General features: G+C 45.3%; 1 protein-coding gene across 1 annotated transcript; it reads right to left on the bottom strand.

Moving 5' to 3' along the window:
- Positions 1 to 5,771: 5,771 nt before the first annotated feature.
- Positions 5,772 to 16,196, bottom strand: LOC131843158 (protein IWS1 homolog). Its single transcript, XM_059191764.1, has 11 exons — positions 16,036 to 16,196; positions 14,940 to 14,971; positions 12,398 to 13,160; positions 11,687 to 11,773; positions 11,098 to 11,332; positions 10,544 to 10,602; positions 9,563 to 9,951; positions 8,879 to 9,046; positions 8,387 to 8,549; positions 7,257 to 7,570; positions 5,772 to 5,912 (listed from the first exon to the last, which is right to left on the bottom strand). Exons 1-11 carry the CDS (start codon positions 16,049 to 16,051, stop codon positions 5,787 to 5,789), a joined length of 2,352 nt encoding a protein of 783 aa, XP_059047747.1. The 5' UTR covers positions 16,052 to 16,196; the 3' UTR covers positions 5,772 to 5,786.
- Between the last annotated feature and the right edge of the window lie 111 nt (positions 16,197 to 16,307).

Consider the following 16,307-nt stretch of genomic DNA (forward strand, 5'->3'; position numbering starts at 1 on the left):
CGGGGGGTGCCTCTGTGTGGCCGCCGCGTGGCCCCTTCGGCGGACGCGCATTGGCGGGAGCCGTCTGGCTTGCGCCAGCGCCCTTGCGCTTCCCGCGCCGTACCACCGTCGACCATCCCTCCTGGTTGGCTGAGGTCGACGGCTGCGGGTCTCCTCCCCGGCTGGGCTTCCCGGTCTGTGGGACCCCATCGGTCGCCGGCCCGGACGATCCGGGAGCAGGCGCACTCTTAGCAGCCTTTGGTGGCCGCTGACGCTTCGCCGAGATCCGCTCCTCCATCTCGGCGAAGCGGGCGTCCATCATCTCGCCTACTCGCCGGATCATCCGGTCTTCGGCGTCTTCCGATGGGGTCCGGGGTGCGGCACCTTCCGGGGCTTCCGCTGTTGTTCCCGTGATGGTCACGGCGGGGAGCTCAATGGCATTCCTCGCCTCCTCCAGCTCAACCTGGACCTTCCGCAGGGTGGCACGATCGAGAGCATTGGCCTTCTTTAGCTCCTCTAGAAGCCGCCTGCTCTCCTGCGCCTCCCGCTTCAGGACCTCATTCTCAGCTTTGAGCTGAGCTACCTCCTCGGCCAGGTTGGTGGAGGAGCGTGCCGCTTTGCGAAGGGCAAGAATCTCCTTCTTGTCGGCCAACGCCTCGTCCAGTGCTCCCGCGGACATCTCCTTCGCGTGCGCAAGGTCGTTCCTCAGCCGCTCATTCTCCCTACTGAGAGTCGCGACTTCGGAATCGACCGTCCTTCCCTTTAGGACCTCCGACGCCGACCGAATACTGGCGATGGAGTCCTTTATCGCCTTGACGATAGTGCCCTTCAGGTTACCGGACACCCTCACCGCGGAAAGAACCTGAAGGGCACTCTCCTCAATCGATGCGCCTAGCTCTTCGGCGCCCATGTCCTCGGCATACCGCACCTCTCCGCCGAATGTTCCACGGGCGGCAGTCGCCGGAACGGAGACGGATCTGGAGGGGCCGGCGTCAGACGCCGAGCCCTCTGTCTCCATTCGGGCGGTTCTCGCCCCTTTCCCGCTCTGTGACGGGCTCATGGCCCGTTCTGTCCTAGTGGACACCTCCACCAGATCGACGTCGTCGTCGGAGTCCAGATCTTGCGGCCTCTCGACGACGCGCCTCTTTCTGCGGTACCTTTTGGGTGAGGTGCTCACCCTCAAGCACTGCTCCTCCGATCCCAGTGACAACGAGGACCCCGTAAACTCGGAGTCCATGTTGGCCACGTGAACCTCGTAGTCCGATATGTCCGCCACGGTCTGACATATCGCCTTCACCTGCTCTTCCCACTCCCTCCTGCGACTGAGCGTGTCCCCCCCAGAAGACGCGGGACAGTCCACCCCCAGCTGATCTGGTGCGGTGGAGGAGGATTCTCCGGCCGCGGAGCGACCGGTACCTCCCTGGGGTATATTCTTCTTTCGTTCAGCCATTTCATGATTTTTCCTTTTTACGGGTGTGGTCCCGATCTCCCGCCAACAACGACGAAAAGAAACAGAAAAGAAAACCAAAAAGATAGGACAGACAAAAGACAGAAAAAAGACAGACAAAAACCAAAGACTAACTAAAACCCAAATAAATTAAAACAAAACAAAAAGAAGTGAAAACCCAAACAAAACAAAGAAGAAGAAACAAACAAAACGAAGATTAAAACAAGAAGTTGGGCGGGTTCCTGACTCCGGGATCCTCGACTTTTGTCGAGGCATAGGAATCCGCAACCCGCCCAACCTGCCGGGCTACTGGCCGACATAGTAGCCGTATCCCGAAGGAACGACTACTATCCCGCCCGGGGCGTACCAGAACCAGACCATTGCTCGGCCACCGTTCCCCGCGGACGTATCCACGAGGATGGGGAAGCCTCCCAATGGCAGGCCCATACTAGGAGGTTGCCCGACCCACGCCCCAACCTAACCTAACCTAACCTAACCTAACCTAACCTAACCTAACCTAACCTAACCTAACCTAACCTAACCTAACCTAACCTAACCTAACCTAACCTAACCTAACCTAACCTAACCTAACCTAACCTAACCTAACCTAACCTAACCTAACCTAACCTAACCTAACCTAACCTAACCTAACCTAACCTAACCTAACCTAAACCTAAACCGCAGGTAATTGTGCTTGTTCTGTTGCATATGTCAGATACACAGAACGAAACTTCATCGCCTTCCACTTTTACCTTCCCGCCACCTAGTGCACAATGGTGGTACTACGTTGATTGTGTTTACTATGCTTTGCTTTATGCGCCATCTAGTATGGGATAGTAGTACTGCGGTCATTTGTGCATTTACTTTACTATATATATAATATATATATATATATATATTTATGCCATCTAACATGTAAAACTTGTCGTATAAAGGCAGCTATTGACGTGCCGTGTAATAATTGACGCGTCGTATAAAGACAGTTATTGACATGTCGTGTAATGGTAGCTATTGACGTGTCGTGTAAAGACAACTATTGACGTTTCGTATAAAGACAGCTATTGACGTGTCGTACAAAGACAATTATTGACGTGTCCTATAAAGACAGCTATTGACGTGTCGTATAAAGACAACTATTGACGTGTCGTATAAAGACAGCTATTGACGTGTCGTATAAAGACAGCTATTGACGTGTCGTATAAAGACAGCTATTGACGGGTCGTATAAAGACAACTATTGACGTGTCGTATAAAGACAACTATTGACGTGTCGTATAAAGACAGCTATTGACGTGTCCTATAAAAACAACTATTGAAGTGTCATATAAAGAGAGCTATTGACGTGTCACATAAAGACAGCTATTGACGTGTCCTATAAAAACAACTATTGAAGTGTCATATAAAGAGAGCTATTGACGTGTGTATAAAGACAGCTATTGACGTGTCCTATAAAAACAACTATTGAAGTGTCATATAAAGAGAGCTATTGACGGGTCGTATAAAGACAACTATTGACGTGTCGTATAAAGACAGCTATTGACGTGTCCTATAAAGACAGCTATTTACGTGTCGTATAAATACAACTATTGACGTATCGTATAAAGACAACTATTGACGTATTGTATGATGACAACTATTGACGTATCGTATAAAGACAACTATTGACGTATCGTACAAAGACAACTATTGACGTGTCGTATAAAGACAGCTATTGACGTGTCGTATAAAGACAGCTATTGATGTGTCGCATTAAGTCAGGTATTGACGTGTCGTATAATAGTAGCTATTGACGGGTCGTATAAAGACAACTATTGACGTATCGTATAAAGACAACTATTGACGTGTCGTATAAAGACAGCTATTGACGTGTCCTATAAAGACAGCTATTGACGTGTCGTATAAAGACAACTATTGACGTGTCGTATAAAGACAGCTATTGACGTGTCCTATAAAGACAGCTATTGACGTGTCGTATAAAGACAGCTATTGACGTGTCGTATAAAGACAACTATTGACGTGTCGTATAAAGACAACTATTGACGTGTCGTATAAAGACAGCTATTGACGTGTCGTATAAAGACAACTATTGACGTGTCGTATAAAGACAGCTATTGACGTGTCGTATAAAGACAGCTATTGACGTGTCGTATAAAGACAACTATTGACGTGTCGTATAAAGACAGTTATTGACATGTCGTGTAATGGTAGCTATTGACGTGTCGTATCTATTAAAATTTGCCGTAAAATTATTAGTGTTAAGACATGGTTAATAATTTAAATAATGTATATTAAACACGAAAGTTTAAAAGTAAATTTTGTATGTCATATTTATTTATATTTAATTAGCAGCCTCAATAAATTGAAAGCTTCTAGCTTTAAAAAAAAAAAAAATGAAATAAGCCTATGTCCTTTCTCAGGACCTAGACTATCTGTGTACCAAATTTCATTTAAATCAGTTCAGTAGTTATGCCGTGAAAGCGAGACAGACAGAGTTACTTTCGCATTTATAATATTAGTACGGATCTATTTGCCTTCATGTCAAACTTCGCGGTGTATCGGTAAGCAGGTAATGGTACTCGCTAATGGTTCGACCAGCCGAGTACACACATAATAATGTTCATTATAGAATTTCCAACCATGACATGCTGACCTGTTACATTCGTTGCATGCCAATAAAGAGATGGAGCTCGAGGTGTGCTCCGTGCTGCGCCCACACGGCGCGAGTACTGTTTTTTTTTTTTTTTTAACTAGTCGCCGCTCTATGGGAGACCACACTATAATCTAAAATACAAACAACTACCAGTAGGGATGAGGAAGTGAGAGGGTGAGAATATTAAAACAAACATTTTGTGTACACATTTATTGTAATTCTTAAACTATTACATGCGACTATAGCCCCGACACGTGGCGACACGCCGCGGCCACCACGTGTAGCGCGCGTTACGATTGTAACAGTCACAAATTAATATAATCACCTAACGAATCATATAGCATTCCAACGCCAGTCAGGGAATTGATGAATGTGTTGCTATTACAGTCATCGCTTGTGGCCGGGGTATACTCACTTTATACGTCATCGTAGTGCACGCGAGGTGCAATACACCAAGCACGCTTTATATTGATCAATTACAGCACGCAGGACTGTGTCAATAAACAAGTTTGCAACAAAGCCAATCACAATGAACATTGCATTTTGTTGAAGTGAAGTTTGCGACGTTGCGTTTGCAACTTACACAACACTACACTCAACTCGCACCGTCAGCCACGTGTCACGTGTCACGTGTCACGCGCCACGTGCTGTCAACATTCAATGAAATCCACTCATCCTAAAATAACACTCTCCGTTGAGGGCTGTCCGAAGCGACCAAACTCTCTGTTTAAATCTTATGTTACAAGATATCATTGCTTTATTTTCCCGCCACATCGTACATTTAAGACTTTGAAGTGTCACGCGGCCGGCCGCGTCACTGACACTAGTGAGTAGCGAGTCCGGCCTCGTATTCTATAACAATGTACCAACTAATTAACTGTAATATAGCTTTAAACTAATAGTTGTTTGATAGTGTATGTTGTTATATTTAGCCGCTAAGAACTTACCACTATTTGTACAAGCCACTCGGTTTGTGCGTCAAAAAAATACAATAAAATAATACAATTGATTTATGCGGCGTCACGCGGCGCGCGCGACTCTCACATGCCTCTGCCTCAAGACATGATCATAATAATAATAATGTGTCCAACATAAGACAGCTACTATGACCTACGTCGCATTCTTTTAGTATTTACATATCACCATATATACACAAGTTTTCACATCGATACAAACAGATGTAATTGTGATTGTGAGTATCGCGCGGGCACGTACAGTCCTGTGTTTGGGTGTGTTCATAACATAACACTCATATATTCTACGAATTAAATCGCTAAAAGAATGTTACGTTACAGACGCTGTTGCACTATATATCATTATAAATATCAGAATACAATAGTTTAAAAATAATCAAAACGCGCAGTGCGTGGCGTCATGTCCGAATGCTAGCCGAAATACAATCTCATTAAAATATCTAAACTTATATAAATTTACAAACAACGGCACCACGTTACACCACGCGAGCGTGTGACCGTTCAAGTACGTATTGAATGACCATACACCATACTCCGAGTACACGTGTGACGGCCACGGGGGAACTACCCGCGAGAGGTACCGGCTCGCACCGCCGGCACTTTGCGGCCGGGGCGGGGCGGGCGGGGCGGGGCGGGGCGGGCGGGGCGGGGCGGGGCGGGGCGGGGCGGGGCGGGGCGGGGCGGGGCGGGGCGCGGCGGGGCGGGGCGGGGCGCGGCGGGGCGGGGCGGGGCGGGGCCTAGAGCGCCATCTTGCGTCCCTCGATGGAGATCTCGACGGCGCGCCGCGAGCCGCTGCGCATGCGCTTCTGGTCTATGAACCGCTTCATCTGCTTCTCGTATCGCGTCATTTTCTTCTTGCTCACCTGTTAACGTACAAACTGATCGGTCACGGTTTGCGGTGCATTCGTAATCTATACATATAAATATAATTGAAGTGTCTGCTTGTAATGTAGAAATAATCATACATACACTAATTTACGATTTTTGTCTGTCTGTCGGGCGGTGTGTGACGTGTGTGACGTGTGTGACGTGTGTGACGTGTGGTGTACTGACCCGCGACATGTCCAGCTCGCAGGTGGACTTGGGGCGGTAGACGTAGTCCTTGTTGGAGGGCAGCGGCACGCGCGCGCGCGCCACCCTTCATACTGCAATACACCAAGCGGTGTGTGACGTGTGTGACGTGTGTGACGTGTGTGACGTGTGGTGTACTGACCCGCGACATGTCCAGCTCGCAGGTGGACTTGGGGCGGTAGACGTAGTCGGTGTTGGAGGGCAGCGGCACGCGCGCGCCACTCATCCTAAAATAGCACTCCCCGGGCGGTGTGTGACGTGTGTGACGTGTGTGACGTGTGGTGTACTGACCCGCGACATGTCCAGCTCGCAGGTGGACTTGGGGCGGTAGACGTAGTCCTTGTTGGAGGGCAGCGGCACGCGCGCGCGCGCCATAACAAGCCCGGGTCCCCGGGCGACGTGTGTGACGTGTGTGACGTGTGTGACGTGTGGTGTACTGACCCGCGACATGTCCAGCTCGCAGGTGGACTTGGGGCGGTAGACGTAGTCCTTGTTGGAGGGCAGCGGCACGCGCGCGCGCGCTGCGCCCGGGTCCCCGGGCGGTGTGTGACGTGTGTGACGTGTGTGACGTGTGGTGTACTGAGGTGTGTGGTGTGTGACGTGTGTGACGTGTGTGACGTGTGGTGTACTGACCCGCGACATGTCCAGCTCGCAGGTGGACTTGGGGCGGTAGGGTGTGTGACGTGTGTGACGTGTGTGACGTGTGTGACGTGTGGTGTACTGACCCGCGACATGTCCAGCTCGCAGGTGGACTTGGGGCGGTAGACGTAGTCCTTGTTGGAGGGCAGCGGGTGTGTGACGTGTGTGACGTGTGTGACGTGTGTGACGTGTGGTGTACTGACCCGCGACATGTCCAGCTCGCAGGTGGACTTGGGGCGGTAGACGTAGTCCTTGTTGGAGGGCAGCGGCACGCGCGCGCGCGCCACCCAGCCCGGGTCCCCGGGCGGTGTGTGACGTGTGTGACGTGTGTGACGTGTGGTGTACTGACCCGCGACATGTCCAGCTCGCAGGTGGACTTGGGGCGGTAGACGTAGTCCTTGTTGGAGGGCAGCGGCACGCGCGCGCGCGCCACCCCGCGCGGGGACTCGTGCGACGTGTGTGACGTGTGTGACGTGTGTGACGTGTGGTGTACTGACCCGCGACATGTCCAGCTCGCAGGTGGACTTGGGGCGGTAGACGTAGTCCTTGTTGGAGGGCAGCGGCACGCGCGCGCGCGCCACCCAGCCCGGGTCCCCGGGGCGCGGCGCGCGCTCGCCGTCCGCCGCGCCGGGCCCCGCGGGCCCCGCCCCCGCGCCGCCCGCGCCCCGCGCGCCGCCGTCCGCGCGCGCCCTCTTGCCGGGGGGCCCGGCGGGGGGCCCGGCGGGGGCCCCGGGGGGCGCGGGGCCGGCTCCGGTGCGCCGCGCGCCCGCCATGGCCTCGTCGCGCGCCTGCCGCTCCTCGCGGGACATCGCTGCAATGAAATCGCCGTTCTCTTTATACCACGCAGGTTACCGTAGCGTGTGGACGCCTGAAACACCAGGGGTGTCGCGTGCGCGTTGCCGACCCTTAAGAAACCTTAATATCTTGAAAAACCCCACGCTGTGGACTCTCGAAAAAACCTCGGCAGGAAGTTCACCAATCGAATAATTTTTATTTTTCTTCTTCAGCAATTTCATAGCTTAATCCCTGATATATGACCAGAATTATTAATATCTAGTACACATGTAATCAATATTATATAGGTATGATTTACTATTCGTCATAAATACAAAATCATACTTGGAATATTAATACTTACACCTTCCTAATATTATAAATGAGACAATAACTCTGTCTACCTCGCTTTTTAAAATAAAAGAATTTAAAAAAAAAAAAAAAGGATTTTTTTTAAAAAAAAGATTTTGTGTGTAAGTATCGTCATTTTAAATATAGACCCATGGAACTTATTTTTAAAGCTATTGATTAAATGTAAATCAATACGACATTCAAAGTTTGTAAATTATTTACCCTCAAGGGTGTAAAATAAAATAAGAGAGGTGAAAGATTGTATGAAAATGTGTTATTTTTGAATCGTTCTAGCTTTCTAATTTACATGATGATTTCAATTAATCTTTTTTCTTTCGATTTTTAGGTTAGATATTTAAATATTTTTCCTTTATTTGGTCTATAACCATGAATATCACGGTTCATTCCAGGGTATGTGTGTGTGTGTGTGTGTGTGTGTGTGTGTGTGTGTGTGTGTGTGTGTGTGTGTGTGTGTGTGTGTGTGTGTGTGGGTGTGGCTCACCCTTGAAGTCGGTGGAGAGGTTGAAGATGGGCCGCGCCCACTCTGAGATGAGTCTGCCGGCTCGCTCGCGGTTGGCCTTGGTCTCCTTGGGGTGCTTGTAGAGGTACATCACCGCCTTGCCGATGCCCGACTGCTTCAGCAGGGACTTGTCGATGGACGGGAACTGAACACATTGTTCACACATAACGCATTCACCTTACATCAATTAGCTATTGTTGAAATTATCTTTGGACATTAAAGTCGACGTCACCATAGTACCATAGTCGTAATCCGAGTAGAAAACCATCACTTCATCTCATCAATACTAAATATTCTATATATTGTTTCTCTCCATATCGATAACTAGTTAACTATAATGGTATAATATAACATAGTAATATGTATGTATACTTATCAGATAGCAACTAGCTTTGTGAATTGTGTTTTGGTTGAATAGTAACATATGTCAGTGAAATTATGTATGTATGTGAGCGTGACTGGTGCGGTACTGACGTCCATGAGCAGCTTGAGGATGCTCTCCCTGATGAGGAGGCAGGGCAGAGCGCGGTTGGGCATCGGCGCCAGCCAGTCGCACAGCACGTTCAGCACGTTGTGCTCCAGGAACGCCAGCTGCAGGTCCTTTTTGATGAGCTGCGACATCGCAGACTTCAGCATTGACACCTGTCCAACATACACATAACATAAATTAAAATTAATTCATCAATTATTAAGTTCACTTATTTATTTCAATTGAAGATACATACTATATAATAGTTTATTCTGCATCATCAACACCAGTCATTATTTCATGGGATTGTTCGATTTTATTATTGGAATTGGAATGTGATAAATTACGTACGAAATATTATAATTATGTTTATATATAAGTGAGAGATGGCAGACCGGTTGCTGCTGTACCTTGGAGACGGCGGGCTGGTTGTTGTCGTACCTTGGAGACGGCGGGCTGGTTGTTGTCGTACCTTGGAGACGGCGGGCTGGTTGTTGTCGTACCTTGGAGACGGCGGGCTGGTTGTTGTCGTACCTTGGAGACGGCGGCTGAGGTCTTGGAGACCGGGCTGGTTGGTGGCGTACCTTGAAGACGGCGGCTGAGGTCTCGGGCTGGTTGTTGTCGTACCTTGGAGACGGCGGGCTGGTTGTTGTCGTACCTTGGAGACGGCGGGCTGGTTGTTGTCGTACCTTGGAGACGGCGGGCTGGTTGCGGCGGTTGAGGTCCCGGTCGCGGTCGGCGGCGGCCCTCATCTGCTGCAGGAGGTGCGCGATGAGGTCGTCGTTGTCGTTGATGATGTCGATGTCCCTGCGCCGCCGCCGGCCGCGCCGCTCGTCCCGCTTGCGCGCCAACATCAGCTCGAAGTCGGACATCCCGCCGCCCGCCTCCGCGCTCGACGGGCCCGGCGCCTCCTCGTCCGACGAGGCCGCGCCCCCCTCCGCCCCCGGCCCCGCCCCCTCCGCGCCCGCCTCGCCCGGCGCCGCCCCCGGCCCCGCCCCCTCCGCCCCCGCCCCCGCCGCGCCCCCCTCCGGCGCCGCGTCGTCGTCGGAGGCGAGCCGCACCGCGCGCCGCTTGGTGCCTGCACATCACACACGAGTATAAATATGAACCGGAACCACCGGCAGCAGCTCGCAGGACGAGCGGCGACCGCCTCCGATCGCGTCGATCGCACGAGCGACACGGTCGATGCGCGATCGTTCTTTGTAGGTAACGCAACGTCACTGAGATCTCACAAAACGAAGTAATATTAATTAATTTTTATCTAGCAGTCACATTATATTAATCTAATATTGAGCATTTTCGTATTGTGTATACACGATCCTAAGTCCTACTTCCAACGGGACTGTCCTGCTTTTAGATTCTCGCTCCCCTTGTATCCTTCTCTGACCGACATTATACAGTTTTCCCGGAGACAAAAGGTAATTCAGTATTTACTACCGACCTGTATCCTATTCATTATATTACTTAAATATCAGTAAAACTAATTTACTACATTAACATCTCACTCATAACAAAAAAAAATGGTCACATTCGTATACATCATCCGACATCAGATTAAAAGCTTAAGTCTAGCCTAGACTGTAGAATAGATCAATTCCAAAAAACATACTACTAATGAAGAAAGACACATTCCGCGTAGAATTAGTATAAATAGGATAACATTTACTTACCCCTTCTGGACGGTGAACCAGACCCTGATCTCGAGCTGGACCGCGATCTAGAGCGCGACCTACAACACAACATAGTAATCAACACTGAAATAGTATCACTATAAACAGAACCATCGGACAACAGTGTAATTCAACTGCAATTATATTTTTTTATGCAACAGATTTCAACTCTAGGCTACAGGTCGCAGCTCGATGTTGTCGCCGCTTTACGCGATAAATGGCCTATCCAACGTTAACAGAATTTTCAGAATCGGATCAGTAATACTCAGAAAATTCCAAAACGAAACATTATCTCTTTATAATATTTGTCTTACTAATAATATAAACACGAAAGTTTGTGAGTATGGACGGATGTTTGTTACTCTTTTACGTAAAAACTACTGAACGGATTTTGACTAAACTTTCAATAACATAGCTTATACATCAGAATAACACATAGGCTATATTTCAAGACATATTATGTGAATTGGGAGATATATAGTAATACAACTAGTATATTATATATTTCCTGAATTCCTGAATACTTTGTTCTAGTTGAAATAATATTTAATTACCTGGATTTAGATTTAGCAGAGCCGGAGCGAGAGCGTGAGCGCGAACCGGACCGAGACCTGGAGCGCGACTTGGACCTGGATCGCGACTTGGATCTGGAGCGAGATCGAGAGCGGGAGCCGGAGCGGGATCGTGATCTCGACTTAGATCGTGATCCAGAACGCGAGCGTGACCGCGAACGTGAAGCCGACTTCCGAGATTCGGATAAAGAACGAGATCGACTTTTCCTTGCATTGTCTGTACAAAAAAGAATTAAGAAGATTGGCGCATTGTAACCGGAAGGATTTTTATTATCTTATTACATTTATATTATATGCCTGTATTAATTTATAAACGTTTAGAACAAATTTTACCATATATTTAGAGTATTGCACAGACATTCAATTCACAAATCTCTAAACCAAAGTATTATTAATGGAACAGTGAAGAAGTAAATTTTCAAATCATATAATGTAAAATTGACATTCACATTCTGTATAATTTTAATAGAATCCATTTTGGAATTGCCTCCTTAAGGCGTGGGCCCAACGTTCAGAATCACTGCTCTAGATAGTAATACAGTTATATTGATACAACACACAGTGTACACACCTGCTGCTGGAGATTTTGAGCGGGACCGGGATCGTGAGCGTGATACAGATTTCCTAGAACGGGACCCTGACCGGCTCGCACGGGAACCTAAAAATGTATAAATTAAGATGTAAGTTTGTATAACTGAGGACAGTCATATTGTCAGGATGATCGGATGTGGGATTGGATGTTTCTGGAAGGCGTGTGAAAGGAATAGTAAGGAGAGTAAAGATGATGAGTGAAAGAGATGCACGATGCAAGTATGATTGGTCGACGAATGAATGAAGGAAGATGGCGTTAGGATTCGAATCCTGTAAAAGTGATGTGGTTGCTCCACAGCTCTTTTACAGGATTCGAATCGAATAAATTTATACAAATTGAATATAGTCTGATTTTCCGCCCACGACTTCCCACATGTATTATTGGCAATTAATTAAAGAGTGCTTTCTATAAAGAAAAACTACTTCTTTATGTAATTTGTAATAATAAACAAGCTGACTGGCTACCTGATGACAAACGGTCACCGTCGCCTATATATATGAACAGCATTGGGGACATCACATTACCATATGAATTATGTGTTCCCATTCCAGAGGACTAAGATGTTGTCTCCTGTAATTTCACTGCCTAATCTGCACTACACGATCAAACGACAGCTTCCAATGCAAAATAGGTGAAACTGAGAGACCCATTATTTTTGATCCATATCCAATAGGTTAACAAAAAACTCACCGGTTGGTGACTTCACCATTTTTTCCTTGGAGACACTGCGAGAACGCGCTGCGGCCGTGTCGTGTTCACGGTCCACTTCCATTTTGTCCACAGATCTTGACCTGCTCCGTGAGCGAGTTTTATTTGGTGATATACTTCGTGATTTGGACTTTGATTTTCTCGGAGAATTCGCTTTAGACGGTGACGCGGATGGAGAAGGACTCCGTGATTTAGATTTTTTTGTGCTGCTGCTGCGTGACCTCGATCTCCGCGGAGAACCACTACGGGATCTAGATTTCCTAGAGGAAGCACTTGGAGACCTGGACTTAGCGCGTGAGCCGGATCTCGAGCGAATCTGAGACTTGCTGCGTGACCTGGATTTCTTAGATGATACACTTCCTGATTTGGATCTCGACCGCGACCGAGCCGGCGAACCACTTTTCGATCTGCTTCTAGATCCACGACTGGAGCGTGACTGAGGCGTACCACTCCTAGATCTGTCTTTTGCGGGCGATCTGCTTCTCGATCGGCCAGATTTTGGTGAACCAGAATGAGATCGTGAACGCGAACGAGAGCCGCTTCGAGATCGCGAGCTGGACTTTGAGCGGGAACGAGACTTGGAGCGAGAACGGGATTTTGAGCGAGAGTGGGACTTTGAACGAGATCGAGATCGTGATTTGGAGCGAGAACGAGATCGTGAAACACTGTGCGAGTTAGAGCGCGATCTTGAATTTCTTTTAGAGTTTGGGGAGCCATCATGTGACATCCTTGAGTCTGAAGCCACCTAAAAATAATAAAATAAATATAATTTATACATCTGCAACATTAAAATTATTTACGATTAATAATAATAATAATAATAATAAACTCTTTATTGTGCACATAGAAGAACAATAAGAAAAAGAAAAACAATAAATAGAAAATTATGAACAAAAGGCGGTCTTATCGCTATAAGCAATTTCTTACAGACAACCTGCAAGATAGGACTAACATACACAGAAGAGGTAGATGGCACACACAAGACACTAGAATTATCAAACTAATTAATAGACATACATATATATATATATATATAAATAAATATACATACATATATTCAATATATTGGAAGATTTCAGAGTTAAATAGGAAAATGAAAAAAAAATTTGCTATAGGGACAGATAATGAGACCTTAGACGATTTTTAAATATTGTATGAGATTGAGCGGATCGAATGGAGAGTGGTAGAGAGTTCCAAAGGCGAATGGCTAGGACAGTGAAAGAGTTGGAATAATATGTAGAGGAGTGAGCAGGGATCGTCAGACAAAGGCTTCTGGTGCTACGCAAAGCAGAACCGGGGGATTTAGAGTGAAATAAAAAATTAGTTTTTAGATATTCTGGAGTAGAGGGATGGAAAAGAATGGTGTAAAGAAGGCATAGTATGTGAAAATTCCTGCGAAGACGAATGGGTAGCCACTTGAGTTGATTGCGAAAATTGGAAATGTGGTCATACTTACGGAGACCAAATATGAATCGTATGGACATATTTTGGAGTCGCTCAAGTTTATTTAATTGTTCTTCAGTGAGATTTACATAGCAGGAATCCGCATAATCTAGGATTGGAAGTAACAAGGAATTTGCTAGCGCAATTTTGGTATCCACTGGTAGGAAGTTCCGCAACCTATTAATGCTTCCGACGGCTGCAAACATTTTCCGACTTAACTGTGTAATTTGTGGTGACCAAGACAAATTTTCATCAAAAAGAATTCCAAGATTTTTGACCTGGGCGGAATATTTAATGTCATGGCCATCAAAGGTAACTGGTGATAGTTGATTGAAGTCTAATCTAGAAGTAAAATACGAACTTCCAATAATTATACACTGTGTTTTTTTAGGATTTAATATAAGGCCATGAGCGGGTGAGCTTTGCTCCAGTCAGATATATAGGCGAGATCCAGATTTATATACTGAATAGCATCGCTAATATTAGGCAGATCAGCTTGTGAATAAATTTGAAGGTCATCTGCATAGAGGTGGTAGGATGAACGAAGATGAAGTGTGATAGAATTGATAAATAAAGTGAAGAGAAGAGGAGATAATGTGACATCCTGAGGTACGCCTGCAGTCGTTGTACACCAGGATGAACTAATATCATCAATACGAATACACTGCCGGCGCCCATACAGGTAAGTACTGAAACCATTCAATCACCGTTGGATTAAAAAAAATAAGGATTAAATAAAATAAGAAACTGGTAATGTACCAAAAATATTATAAATTAAATAAAGGTAATGTACATACACAATGCAATTTGTGTTGAAGTAGGATTATTTTTAATTTTTATTATCTAGAATAATCTACACCATAAATAATACCCATGACCATGTGATTCACATTCCACATTAACAGTGACTCATGAACATCAGTTTCTCCACTACTATTTTGTTATCCCTAACCTTCTCAGATATATATAGGGCAGTAGAGAAGAACAGGTGAGGAGAATATGTAGAATATTGTCTATTCTTTCACTTATAAAATAAAAGTATCAGTCTGTATGTAGTGTATGTAATTTAAAAAACACTCACCGATCTACTGCGGGAACGAGATTTTCTACCATCTGAAATATAGAAAAAGATTGTTTAGTATATTTACACAAAGTACATTTCATTGATATCTAGAATATCCATAGGAAGTGCACAATTACTGTATTCACAAGAATATTGATTGGTTTAGTTTCTGTTTACATATTAGCAACAACAAATTAGCAAAGTACACACTTACAATTGTAGAACTAAGTAAATACATTGGTTCCTTTCAATACAGATTATATGATAAATCTAAATGCGATCAGTCCACTGGGTGGAGTGTGCCAAACATGTACAAATGACATCCTTGTACTTGTATTGCCATCATGACAATCATGATGGCTGTCATTTTATAAGAAAGGAAGTCCATATCCAACTAATAATTTTACACACAATTTAACAAAATGTATTGAGACTCATACAACCATGTCATGGCAACTGTCTGGTCATGAGACACTACTGGAGTGAACCTGTCAGTACCACTATGTACAGTTGAACACACTCCATGTACAGTTAAACATATTCATTTCTCTTAATATTTGAAATCCATCACTTACATGACAATAACATAATCCATGTATAGCCAATGCCTACCCACTTTATACAGCTACATTGTTCTCATGTATTAATATTCTAATATTCAGACAAAGTATATAATCACTTCAACTACAGTATGTGAATAGTAGACAACAAGCTACAAATCTGGTTTACAACAAATGTTTTATTATTGAATATTTGCTCTTACAAATGCAACATGGCAAAACGAAAACTTATTATATCACTCACTTTCTTACTGATCCCCGCATTCACTACGTAGGTATACTTTCATATGCATGGTCATTATTTTAAATTCGTTTTATATGTAAGTAAACTAACACAATTAAAATTTGTACATTATAAACTTGTTGAGTAATCTACAGTTTCACCTAGCATTTGTATCCTTCCGTTTCTTTAAAGAATAACAATTTGTTAACCTACCATTTACATACATTCCCAACGAATCAAATACTTGTTATCAATGAAATTGAATTGTTAAAATAGAAAAATCAGCAGGTAATTTCTAGGTTAGCACCGGAATAATAATTTGCTTATTTACCTGTATCCACATCCATTGTATCTTTATTCACGAATTGACCGTTATTAATTATCAAGCACGTTTAATTTCTATAACTCTATCAAAGATTAACATTAGAAATGTTTTAGAGAAAATAGAGATTACAATAAAAAATACAAATGTATATAAGTACACAGACTACTCAGAGTCAGAGTAATGTCAGTAATCTACTTTTCTCCAAATAGATCTCCTCTAGTACAGACCCAAAAATACGTCATTGTCAAAGTCAAAAATGAAATGTCTACGTGACAGAT

The sequence above is a fragment of the Achroia grisella genome, unplaced genomic scaffold, assembly GCF_030625045.1.
Source record: "Achroia grisella isolate CSIRO2021 unplaced genomic scaffold, CSIRO_AGI_Agris_v1 utg2809, whole genome shotgun sequence".
Lineage (NCBI taxonomy): Eukaryota > Metazoa > Arthropoda > Insecta > Lepidoptera > Pyralidae > Achroia > Achroia grisella.